The sequence below is a fragment of the Temnothorax longispinosus genome, chromosome 1, assembly GCF_030848805.1.
Source record: "Temnothorax longispinosus isolate EJ_2023e chromosome 1, Tlon_JGU_v1, whole genome shotgun sequence".
Classification (NCBI taxonomy): Eukaryota; Metazoa; Arthropoda; class Insecta; order Hymenoptera; family Formicidae; genus Temnothorax; species Temnothorax longispinosus.
Genome location: NC_092358.1, coordinates 21,253,751 through 21,267,082, shown reverse-complemented (window position 1 = coordinate 21,267,082; position 13,332 = coordinate 21,253,751). Strand labels below are relative to the sequence as shown.

General features: G+C 39.9%; 1 protein-coding gene across 3 annotated transcripts in view; it reads left to right on the top strand.

The window, feature by feature from the left end:
• The window catches only part of LOC139816785 (thrombospondin type-1 domain-containing protein 4), a 71,960-nt gene that overhangs the window by 40,284 nt on the left and 18,344 nt on the right, over positions 1-13,332 (top strand). For all 3 annotated transcript variants that reach the window (XM_071784530.1, XM_071784539.1, XM_071784527.1), the window contains one exon: positions 10,424-10,502. In XM_071784530.1, coding sequence (XP_071640631.1) covers positions 10,424-10,502 — 79 coding nt within the window. The remainder of the gene's footprint in view (positions 1-10,423; positions 10,503-13,332) is intronic.

Below are 13,332 nucleotides of genomic sequence, written 5' to 3'. Positions count from 1 at the left end.
AATTATTGAGGGTCTTAACCCTTTCGTACGTTCGTAGTGGGATGATATATTAAAGTGATGTATTGGTCCTTGATTGTGCGTCGAGTTATAGGTGGGGGTGTTATTTTCTTTTCAGTATTTCTCAGAGAATGCACGATTCTCATAAATCAGTTCATCTTTTAAAAGAATATTAGATAATATTTGCAAAGTATTTTTATAAAAGTTAATCCTATAGTATGTAAGTAGGTATAATGATTGAGATTAATAATCGAATAATACGAAATATTCAATATAATTTTTCTATCACACACACACAGACACACACACACACACACAAACATATTAAATTTATATTATTAGATTTTTTCAAAAAATATAAAATATTAAATGTTAAGATTTTTCGGATAAGCTTGAAAAAATATTACAGAATTATTTACAATAACAATTTATTATTAATTACGATGAAATATATATGCGGCAATAAAAGTCAGATATTAAACTACGAAATACATTACGCGATTATAAAAATATAATTTTTGAAATTCACGTAAATTATACGATATTATCATGATAAAGACATAATGTAACAGAGAATTTATCCCCCTGTGTCGGCTAATGCAACATTTTAAACTGCAGGCCAACATAACATGCTGTTTCGAGACTGGCAATTAATTCTTCGTAATTGATATACGAATCCGAAACTTCTCTCACGCGAGGGTATTTTGCTTCACAGTTCTTTACCCCACTTCCCCGAAACGCTTAATGCAACACATGTTTGTCCCACATAGTGAAATTACGACGCGCATGCAAATTTTTATCACATTAATTATTTAATATTATAATAAATTATTTGCAATAAGGTCTTTGTTGCGTTATAAATTATGTACGTATAATTGCATGATGGCCATATTTATATACTCAATGCAGTAGTCTATTCTCTTCATTACGGAATTTTGCGATTAATAAGTTTTATATAATAAGTTTTAAGTAATTAATTTGCGTAAAATTGACATTTAAATGAACGATTTTTTTTTTTTTTTTTTTTTTTTTTAGAAATTTGCAAGAGTAAATGTAAGTTGCATGTACGACTTTCCAGTAAGCTTCTTTAGTGTTTACGATATTCGTAAACGGCAAAAATGCACGAGGGTGTTCGTGCAACAACGCGCGCGCGGATATTAATAGAAACGTGGGAGGATGCGAGAACGCGACGTATGTCGAATAACGAATGATTCGCGACATCCCTTTCATCTGACAACGTGCATGAATGTATTTCGAACGGTGAAACGGGCAGAAACATTTTTATCCATTAAAGGTTTTTCACAAGCGCTGTGCTCACGAGCTTTACAAAAGTCCGTCAAAATATTCGAGATATCTCTAATGCATTAGGAGAGCAACCATAGAATCCGGGATTAACTAATATTTAATTGGATATTTATATGTGAATTGTAACATTCTATTAAGTAGACAACTACAACTCTATAGATAACAAAGTATCTTTAAACTTATTAGATCAATAAAATAATAGTAGGAGAACATTATCAATAAGATTCTTGTCGAAGATTTTAATATGCAATTGCGTGAGAATTATTTATTGACATTTAAATGAGTCTTCTGGCGTGTTTTTGGAAAAATTTTTTAGAGATTTTAATATATTCGATGTTGCGCTTGAGAATGGCTTTAGATCCAGTCAGTAGATCCTAAGCTGAATCGCTAAATCCTGACTTCGCGCAGGAAATCGTCGTGAGTCATTTGAATGACTTGGACTCCTCCGAAGGAGGACTCGTCCCGACTTCCCTGCTGGATCCGTTCGACCTCTTGACATCCGCGTTCCCCCCGGACAGCTTAACGTTTTTTACATTATCAACAGGCGTCTTGGCCTTCTGACATTTGCGATCAAACCTTCGATAGGATCGCATAATCTGTTGACGTGCAAAAATCGAGTGTTGCTCATCGCGCGATGCAATAGACTGCTGCTGCGATTCATAACTTCGCGTAGGTATTATTTCGTGTAGGTACATTATTAATTTAAACGTTACACGATCAATGTTGCATGATCTTGGAGTTTTATTGTAAATGTACTTTATATTTGCACAGACTTATTCTTTTTTATTTTTATTTTTTAATTTAGCTTTTTTCATACGATTCAAATCTTACTTGTGTAGAAAAGAGGAATTATAGAAAAGAAAAGAGTTTGCGAGCATTTAAAAGATAATTTATTACTTAAATTTATTTCACTATTTGAGATATTTAAGAATTATATGTATATAACAGATTTTGTAGATATAAATGAGAGAAGATCAACATCTTTATTTTTAAATCAATATTCTTGTGCAATTTTTGCAAGTTCTTGGTACTTTGCTTACAAATCTGCATTTAGTTTATTGTTGAATTTTCCGTTTAATGTCTACTGCCAAGTTTGACGATTAAAATTAATTTATACCAGATTGGCTGCTATTTCTACGGCATGAGAAAACTTTCGGATCAGTTTTAGGCGTCCCCCCTTCTCCCTCCTCCATTATCGCTGGTCCTGTCCATGCTCGAGCATATCCGGCCCCCAAAAACTGACCCAGATCACACGTGTGGTCACGCGTCGATCCACTCGATCCTAAGCCCGGGCATATTCTTTTGCCCCTCTCCCCGACCGTCGCCCGACCCAGTCAGCCACCCGGCTCGTCGGCTTGACTTCGGTGTATTGGGTTTCACGTGGAGTTACACGTACGTGCAGTCGTGCGTGCAGCTAACAAGACTCTTCAACGTAGATGGCCCGTCCTCATGTAGGTAGATATACCGCCCGCGGGCGATTCGCGCTAATTTTACTTCCCGCCGTGCCCCGCCGCCGCCGCCGCCGCGGATGACCGGCCGGTTTTCCGAACGTTTTTGCCACCGTGTGTGTTACACGTCGATACCGGTCTCTCATCTATTTTCGCGATCTGCGCGTCTAACTCACGTCTGCAAAATCGGTGCGGTGCCCCGTGGTCATGGTGGATTCTCGGGTATGCATCGTTCACTTAGGAGGAGATTGATTCGACGAATCGGTTCACTTCTGATGAGCGAAAATGGTGTGCGAAATTCTGTTTAATTGAATCAAACAACCGAGCAGAATCGGTCTGACAAACAGCCGAGCAAACTTTCCTTATTTTTTATTTTATACTACGTCGTTTATCTCATTGTGTCTATCTGTCCGTAAATAACATGTAGAAATGTATTTCTATATTATGATATCAATTAGGATTGAACAGACAGATGATTTTCTTTTTTTTAATCGATATTTTTTAATTGAAATGATTGAGTTATTTACAATATATAAAATTTTAGATATTAGATCTTGAATCATTGAGCGTATAATTCTGGATCTTGGATATGGTAATTTTATGATTTTAAATTCAACGGTGCGTTTGGCAAAAACTTACTTTTTCGTGATTTTATGGAACCGTTTACTTTCAAATTTTTCACAATTTTCTGTATAATATCCGAATCATTTAATTCCTACTTAATCGCCAACGATCTTTTCCGTATTGCCCCACGAGCTTAATGGACAATTATCCTTTCATCCCAATAATCGCGTTCTCCGAATATCTGGGTAATATCGGTCCCACAGCCGACAATATTGTGCCGGGGACGTTACATCATCTAAATGGCTGCCGTTGTTAATCTAACACCCGCGTGGCGATCTCGAAATACGAGCGAAAAGAACCTCTCACTTAGGCGATGATCGAACAGTTAACGCGGATAAGAGGCACATTAAAACGGGGTCACGAAACACCTTCGGCAGACGGCGGTATCTCGGTTACACGTTCGATAATGAGCGAAGTAACGACTAGTTAGCGAGCATGTTACTTTAATTGCGATATCGCATTGCGCGGCGTGGCGGCGTAAATTTAAACAGATGCGACGCAACAATATGAAGCCCGCCGATAGTGTCTTTACAGCGCGATCGCGAATGGCCTTTGAATGTTTTATATGCTCCGCCACGATTGTATTCTAAACGGTGTTCCTTTCATCCCAAATTAGATTAGATAAATTCTTGCTTTGCTTAGAATATCGATAATTTTGCAATGATTCTGGATAATGGAACATATCCACGTTATCTTTGGTTTAATCGTTGCATTAGTTTGCTCCCTTTGTCGATTAATGGGCGAAAAAAGGAGAGGAGTTGAATATAGAATATCAATATATCAAGAAGTAATTTATAATATACCGTAATAAAATAAAATGTACCGTAAGCATTATCCGTCCTCTGCACGCGGAAGGCGCCTTTCGGCGATGTTCTCGAACGATATAACGAGGCTCCAATCGACAATCGGTCCTTCGAAAGTGGAAGGTAAATACCGAAGGGAGGAGAGCTTGCCGCGACAACAATAACAGCAGTAGCAGCAGCACAGCAGCAATGCAGAGCCATCTCGGTTATCGGAAACTGGCGCTGAGTACCTCTCGGCAATTGCATCGGCAACGCATCTCACCCCGAATGCACCTGCGTGCGATATCGGCTACATTGCGAGGCGTGTACGTGCGTGAAGCTCGGTTTATAGTTTCCGAAATGCCTCGTCAGTGATATTGGAAATATCCCACGTAGACTCTGACTGCACCAGCAATGATTTATGTATATCTTGTTGAGGATTTATTGTTATAACAAAAGCTAATAGCGCTATATGTATTTACGTCAACATTTTATTTGTTAAATTTATCTATAAATTAAATTCTACCTGACAACCATGGTCACATAATTTTTCATAATTTATTCTAAATGGATGTATAGAGCAGAACAAGTAAATTAATGCACCTTGAAATTCTGGGTTGTTTTTTTTTTTTTTTTAAATGAGGCGATTATATTCCGAGTTGTTGCATCATGCAATTACATCCCTTCGGCTTCTAAAAACTGCTTTTCCGATTAATTTGTAAATCCACATAAGAGATCTTCAGTGAAATGAAAAAGTCGAGTGAATAAAAATGTCAAGCACTATAATGCTCTCTTATCGTATTTCATCCGAATCGGAGTGTATTTCTACGAAGAAATTTCTCGAGAGCGCTGCTAATTGCCTCCATTGGCGCGGCTGTTTATTTTCCCCGTTGGACTACAGTAAAATACTAGTGACGTTTAACGATGGGCGGCCCCGCTTGAACGGGAGCTTCGGCGAAATCAGCAGGAGGATTAAAAGCCCCGCGCGCGCTTAGAATGGAGCCCGGGAGAGCTGTCGTGTCGTGGCCCAGTAGTGGAAATCCTTCTTAAGCCGATCGAGGTGCTCCGGTATCATTAGAGGAGCCATTCGAGACTCGCACATACGTTCCTCCCCCCCCGTTTGTCCTCGTCCCCCCTTGTCCCGACGGCGACTTCTCGTCGGGAAAGGGTACGGTTCTCGTGCCGAAGACAATGCTGTGGCGCGTATCGTGCATCATATTTCACGGTCATTCCTTTTTGCGTCCGCTGCGCGTTGTTCGCTCCGGTTTGAGGCCCGATGGCGACGAAAACTCTCCTCGAGGGGAGACCACCGTGGTACCGAAATTTGTGGCCCTCCCGCGACGCCGGATGTCGACGATACGTCCACCCTCTTCCTCCTTGCGCGTCTCCCTGTTCTGTCACTTCGGATTGATTTCGAAGTAGTCTCGCGAATGTTTGAAGCTCGATACGTATTACAACCCTTTGTGGAAGGACAACTACTTGAGCGACCGAAAACTTATTACAGGATATTCGTGGCAATGAGACAAATTCAGGGGGAATTTAAACGACTAAATTTCTTAAAACGAGCTATAAAGAGATTATGAAGACAGCTCTGAGAATAAAGAGCTCTCTAAATGTCTGCAAAACACACAACACGATTGGAAGCTATATATCAAGCACATTGAGCGTGTACCATACGAGTTTTATTTGAATTTAACGTTGCGCTGTACGTCTTGTAATAGTTTCAAATTGTCGAGTCGCAACTGCAACTTCGAGATATCGTATTTACGCGACGTAAGCACAACGGGCATATAACTTTTATTCGGCGGGCGCAGGGACCGGCGTAATTTTTACGATCCGCCGTAATTGCGGGGCAAGTGCCGTTTATTTATAATACCGGCGTAAAAGTTACAATGTGTATAGCCGCGCTTGGAGAAGCGGCCAGAGAGTTGTATTAATATATGGCACCGTTAAACCCGTCACACGACCCGCAATTGTTCCGTCTGAGCACACGTTACCATTTAGATGAGAATTTGTTCATTGGCTATATAATACGATAATTTAATGATGCTATTGTGATAACAATGTCGCGCAACGATTCTAAGAGTATCTTTATTGATTTCGTCGGATTGCGGCGCAGTAAAGCGCATTTCTTTCGAGCGTGAAACGGTGATGATATATCGCTCAAATAATTTGTATGAACAAGTCGTTTACAAATCGAATTTTTTTGCCATTGCATTTTATTTTATTTACAAATATATTTATATCTTTTTTCACATTAAGTTACATTTTAATTGCGTAAAAATATGTATTATTTAGTAAAAATATGTATCATTAGAGGCAATAAGTGAATCATAATAGTAACAGAAATAAATTTAGTATATACGATATAAAATATTAAATTTATTCTTCTATAATTTTAGTTGCAGTTGTATAAAAATGTAATTGAAAAATGTAATGAAATTTTATACATTATATGTACATTTCCGTGTATTTCTTTGATTTTGACGAACGAGGAAAATATCATAAATTTCACTATAACGTTTAATATGTATATCTACATATAATATCGCAGTATTTTATTTATTGCTTTACGTTCGCTCGGAATTCGCGCGCTCTATCGCTCTGACCGACTTTCGATCCAAATTGCCAAAGATTCGCAGAAGTGGAAGATATGCTACTCGCACTTAAGTACAGCGCTAATAATTTCGCTCTAGTGACAAAAAACCGGCTTCGGTATTCCCCTTAACGAGAGCCATTGAGGCCCCTTGACTTTATGGTGGCGTATCTGGTCGCGATTGACGTCCTGTGGTCGTCTTCAATAGGAGGATTCTGGCCGGGTTTTGTAAAGCCGGCCGAGGCATGGTGCAGCTTCTTGCCGATCGATTTTTCGCATTCCTACGCCATTGAGTACAAGACCAGCATTGTTTGTTGTAAGTGCGAGATACGCCGCGACGGGCTGCATGATAGGGGAACTGGGAAGTCGTAACGGGTCGTGGATACGGTTCGTAGTTGTTCGGACTTCGTAAGCTCTTGTTGGAGAGAGATCGATCGTCGATACTTCGGCAAGAATGTATTTGCATTGTGAGCCGCGCCGTGAAACGCGATCCGCGATCGCATTGTCGCTGATAAAGCGCGGAATCTCTATCGGTGTACTTCAAGTAGTAAAAGACTACGGAAGCAAATTGACACAGAGAATTCAGGATGTCAATTAAGTCGGAAAGAGCTAGATAATATCATTGCTTCACATCTGCAAAGGAATATATGAATGTAAATGTCATCTATCAACGTTCTTCTTTGAGAATTGAGATATATGTGTGTAATTTACTTTCTACAGAGCTAAAATTGTGTAAGTTATTAGTAGCTATTTTATTCAGTTTTCACTTTATGCTACCAAGAGTTTAAGAAGTTTTAATTAGTATGAAAAATTTATTAATTAGTTAATTAGATATTAATGCATATCTTTATTTTACTATCAGATTTCTGTGTAGCAAGTAATTTATTCATATTTATCCGTTATGTAATAACTGAACATAAAAATAATTTATCTTTATTTTTTCTTATTTTTATTTTATTTTATTTCTTATTTTTATCTTATGTTCAATTATTTTACATACTATAACGTTGATATATTATCTAATATATAAACTATTATCAAGATATTAGCTAGATAATATCAAGATAAAAACATGAGACTTGAGGAAAATTATTTTCTGGTTCTCTGAATAGATAATCGAAAGCAGTCTGTCGAATCGCGCATCGCGGAGGAGAGATGCGTAATGAACGGACGACGCAAGTCTCGCTCGCGGTCGCGGCATGGACAAAAATCAGAATTCCTCGTTCTCAATCCGGCTGCGATCTCGCGCGATCCTTTTGCTGCAGACTCGCTGCGAGAGGTCCCGGAGCAGATGGATACACGTGTTAGGCGTCGCGGGCGAACGCGCTACATCGCAATGCCTCATCGCTCGCGTGTGGTGCATCGGGAAACGCGCATGCCGCCCCTCGATTACCAGGCGCGTCGCGTGTTGTGGATATAGTCGAGATAGCGCATTTTTCTGATTTCGCGCGAATATACTTACACGCACGGCTGCATACGCGCGTCGTGTGCTACCGCTTGTCTTGTCCCTCGTCCCTCCCCCTTTCCCTCGACCCGCGGTGGCGGGATCTAATGATTAATTAAGCTTTCCGAGAAAACGCAACAAGTGAAACATTATTAACGCTTATAGTGGCACAGTTTACCCGGATCAGTCGCGGTCGAGGTTCCTCCCCTTCGCCCCTTTGTGTGTGATCTAGTAGCTCGTATGCACTTCCTGCTCGCGCTTGAGACTTGTTGACTTCTAACTCGATTAATATAAATCAAACAGAGCGAATAATTTCAACTTTGGTCGAGTTTTTTGGGGGAGTTTAATTCACAAGCACGCATTTAAAGGTGAGTTTTTATTTCTCATGAAGAGGTGAAATATATTTAAGTATATATAACTCATTAAATTTTATTTTCAACTTGTTTGTTAGGAATAATTAAATTTTATATATGATTTAGATTTAATTAAGGATTGTACATCGATTTGTCTCGTATAAACGAGAGAGCCCTCGAGATTGGACGATTTTCGTTTCAAAGAGATATTATCTAATTTCTAATATGTACACGTCTCTGTAATTAATCTTTTATTAATTTCGACGTTGAGAGCGTCTTTGCGTAATTTAGATGTAAAATATTTGAGCAAAATATTTAAGCAACAGATTCTCCTTTAACTTAGAACTTGCTCCTTATCGCAACTTTTTGGCCGTTACTTAACTCATAGAACGGTACGGCGCCTCTCGAAATGCATCAAAGCACGTATCGCCATCTGCGTTTTGCATCGTTTCCTCCTTCCAGTATTTTTAAAGCTCGCACGCTTTTGAGTAATTTCCGCGGAAAGATGATACGGTGGCTGGCATTTACGCGCATCAGAGCGCATCTGCGCGCGTCGCGGCCTATCATCGCCGTATGCGTTTTCTATTTGTTATACGTTTCCCGGCGCGCGGGCGCCAATTTAGCGCGCTTATGAATAATTAAGCGTGGAGAAGCGACAAGTCGGTCGCGGTTTTTGCGCGCATGAAAGCGCATCTGCGTGCTTCGCCGTCTGTGCATTTTCTTCGTTGCCAACATCACTCATGCTTGCACTTCTGCCGTTGCCTCTCCTCTTCTCCAAATTGAGGGGAAAGGAATTCAAATGAAGTTATTCATATATGTACTAAACGTTTGCCGCTAAATCTATACGCGTAATGTATCTCACGTTTTATCTATCGTTAAATATTAATTAGATATATTAGGTATATATTGCAATTTTGATGATGTTTCTCTCTCTTTTTCTTGTACGGTGTTTGTAAATCCGCGACCGTTTCTAAGCTAATTCACCAGCCGAAAAAATGCGGTTTCCGGGGAACGTGGTGCGCAATCGTTATCCCGTGTAGCAACGGATGCTGAGATTGCATGTCGAGCTCGATCTCAGGATGCACGCGGGGAGAAAGAGAGAGAGAGCGACTGTATACGACGAGGAAAAATTGGGACGTGCGTATGGTGTAGTTTGATCGAGCCGAGATAAGTCAACGCGAATCGGCTGTATCGATTGCCAGGATCTGCATCTACGTGGTCAAGCAACATTAATGATTACGCCAACGGAAGCAACATGTTGTCCGAGGCCTGTCAACGAGAAATGCGCTTTCTGCCGTTCCCTAGCTGCGCGATACCTTAACTTTGTATCGTAGACATTACCGTAAATCACACTTTTAAACTTTTTTAAGATAAATATGATGCTTATACTGGAAATATTTTTCGATCGTTGATTTTTGGGTATGGAAACGAAATAATTAAAGGAAAAGAAAGGGAGAAAAGAATTCTATTTACTTGCACATTGTAAATATATTTGTTTTGTACTTATTTTTGTTTTATACTTATTTTAAGTAATTGATTAGACGTACTTTTGCGAAAAGAAAAACATATTGGAGCGCAAAGGATTAAACAGGGTTTATCGCTGGCATTATCGGCTTCAATTAATTATCATTGCACATCTGCGAAAGCGCGCGTTAGTTGTTCAATGAAGATTAAGATCGCATTCTTGAAATATCTAACTCAATGAAAGCAGGCGAACGGGCGATGCTGCTGACGATAAAAGAGTAATTGCTTCGCTCGGCGCGAACGGTTTTCGGTCATGAAAGTATATAGATCGTGCTCGCCATTCCGCTCATTGATCTTCGTATTTACACAATGGATCGATTTATACGCCTGTTTCTCTATCTCTGTTGCAGATCGATTCTAGCCCTGATGATGCTGAGCACGGCCGGTGTCTCGTCCTCCCATGGGATGCCTGAAAAGTATCCCATAGAAGTAAGTCTTCATAGGAACGATTACATTTTTTGTTTTATGAATTAATAGTAACATATTAGTAACCAGCGTGTATTTCTGAGCAATATTAGGAAAATATTTTCATTAAATTAAATCGGGAAAAAATATTCCTCGCAATTTCTGTTTCAAGTTCTTTGCAAATTGAGTAATTTGTTCGAAAAACAATTTTATTTTATTAATAATGACGCAGAATTGATTCTGCAGCACGCATATAAGTTCGACGACAAGCTAGTTATGACGATAAGCTGGCTTTCACTCGGAGTCGATGTCACCGATTAAGCGTCAACAAATAATCACGTCCGCGACAAGCTTGATTCGATCTCGCAATCGGCCATCCGGGCTATCCCGCTTCTCCGACGATAGTTTCTCGTCGCGCGCGGTGCATATTAATTCGATCCACTTGCGGGAGTTAATACACAATTACGTGGCCGCCATACCGGGTGGGCACTACGCCGAGTGAGGGTAATTAATTGACACCGAGAGGAGGTCCCTAAATTACTGGTGCGGAGAGCGCGCCGGGAGCAAGGCCACGCGGCGCGCGACACGAGAACGAACGCAAACACGGTCCGCGTGCTGTATGCAACCACTGCCACCGCCACTTAATAATTACGCTTGAGAGCCCGTTTGTTCTGGAAAACATTGCGGCATTACGGGAGACACGAAAATAGACGGCGCGGCCTAGAAAATACGGCGTATTCCGGCTACCCGAAGTCACACCTGCGACTCTCGTCGCGAGCCTATATCGTTGACGTCAAGGTCACTCCTCCGAAGTGATCAGTACATATTTCCGGAATCGCTTTGTTGAGAAACCAATATTATAATAAGGAGAATTTAACTCACTACACGACTACGGCGCGAATTTGCTTATATAATATAATCGCCGGTTTTTCTCGATTTTTATATTACATATAAAATAGTCGGGAGAAGATGCCATAGTTTAAGAAATATTATAGATATATGAGCAAATAGTTACAACGCTTCGGAATTTTTGCAAGATGATACTTAAGCTTTCACATAGCAGTACTGAAAACAGCCACTCTAAAAGTTATCGTAAAATGTTGTAATTTGATTACATCCTTGTAAAACTGACATCTTACCCCTATACCTGGGTAAGATGCAAATACTGTGAGGAACATGTAGCACTCAATAAATGAAGTGTAATACGTATTAGTTAGTTATCGGCTGTCATTTTTTTTTGTTCATAAATACATAATCTCTCAGAAAAATTAATATTTTTGTTTTAGATGTTAATCGAACATTAATCGAATATTGTAGCACGAACATTTATTCACGATATTTTAAAAGACTAAAATCTAATATAAGAATACAAAAATTGTACGTCAGTATTTGTGTAAATAAAATAATTCGTCATGCTAATGGTGTTTTTCCTGAAGTGCTCTTAGCTTCCTGAAGTACCAATGACGAGGAGATGTCATCTTTAACTCTTCATACATTGACGTCATAGAATAAATGACTATTTGAGTCATAAGACACAGTCATTTCACGTGATTTCAAAATATGTTAAATAAATCCACTTTCAATGACAAGAAATTATGAAAGATCTTAACAAACAACAGTACAATATTATTTGGTTCGAACAGATCTTTCCATATTTTTTGGATTTAACATGATAAAGCTGCAGAAGAAGCTTGCACGCGTCACTCGTTGTATGAATAATATAATCTTACGTTAACGATGAAAAAGCATTAGCGTCCTATCGGATAATGAACAAAACATTAACAAAGTGGCATCTTTCCCCGACTTACTTTATTATCTTTTCATAATCATGTATTCCTGTTGATTTTATATTCAAGTCAAATCCAGGCAAAGAATGAATTCAACTCAATTCAGCTCATAATCAGATTCTTGTCTTCTGCACAACAGATCTATTATTTAAAAATACGCAAAGTGCCCTCCGTTTCTCTCCGTGAAGCATTGTCGTTGCATGAATTTATTCTCAATAAGGTCTCATTATTCTGTGTACTGTAAACGTCTCCTCACGTACATATATCCAACGTAAAGTATGTATTTCCTTTTTTGCGCGGGACCTGTGCTGTATAAGCGCTGTGATTAACGTTCCGGAGTTAATGCCAGGCATTAAGGAAGTATTAGCCTGCTGCTCTCTTAGAGTTAACGACTTGCAAAAAAAAAAAAACAGATAAGAACAGGTAAAAACTCTTCGTTCGAATTCCAAATTCGTCGTTAACGGAGGCGCACGGCGTTTACGAAAACGTGGTAATTCGTCCGTTCCGCGTATTTGCTTTTTCGCGAACTCTAAATCTTCATCGGCTTGTTTAAAAATAGAGGCGATTCTGGGCGACGCGCGGAGCCGGCGAACGTACAGGCGGAACAAAAGTCGCATTTAAGAGGCCTCTCGAGATTTAACGGTTGTTATTCGTCTCGCGGCAGGTTCGGCGAAATCGACGATTTGTATTCCAGACCCGAGATAATGCGCGCGTAAGGAGCGTAAGGGAGAACGAGAGAGATGCGACTCGCGCGTTTGATTAATTAGACGCGCGCGATCGAAGGGAGGATCGGACGTGAAGTATACGAGTATGAAGCGCGGGAAATCTTCACGTGAGAACGTCGTGCCTTTCCTCCCGATAGAACGACGCTACCTTAGCGAACTTCCGGCAGAAGTTAATGCAACGGGTAGCCCGTGGTGCGCGGAGATAGATCGAACGCCGTAAATTCAACGCCGGTGTGTGCAATACGGTAATCGATCCTTCGTTTAATTAATCACGACAAGACTACCGCGATACCGAAACGCATGCGATCTAATTGGAATCTCGTTCATGGTAGCGATATTAAT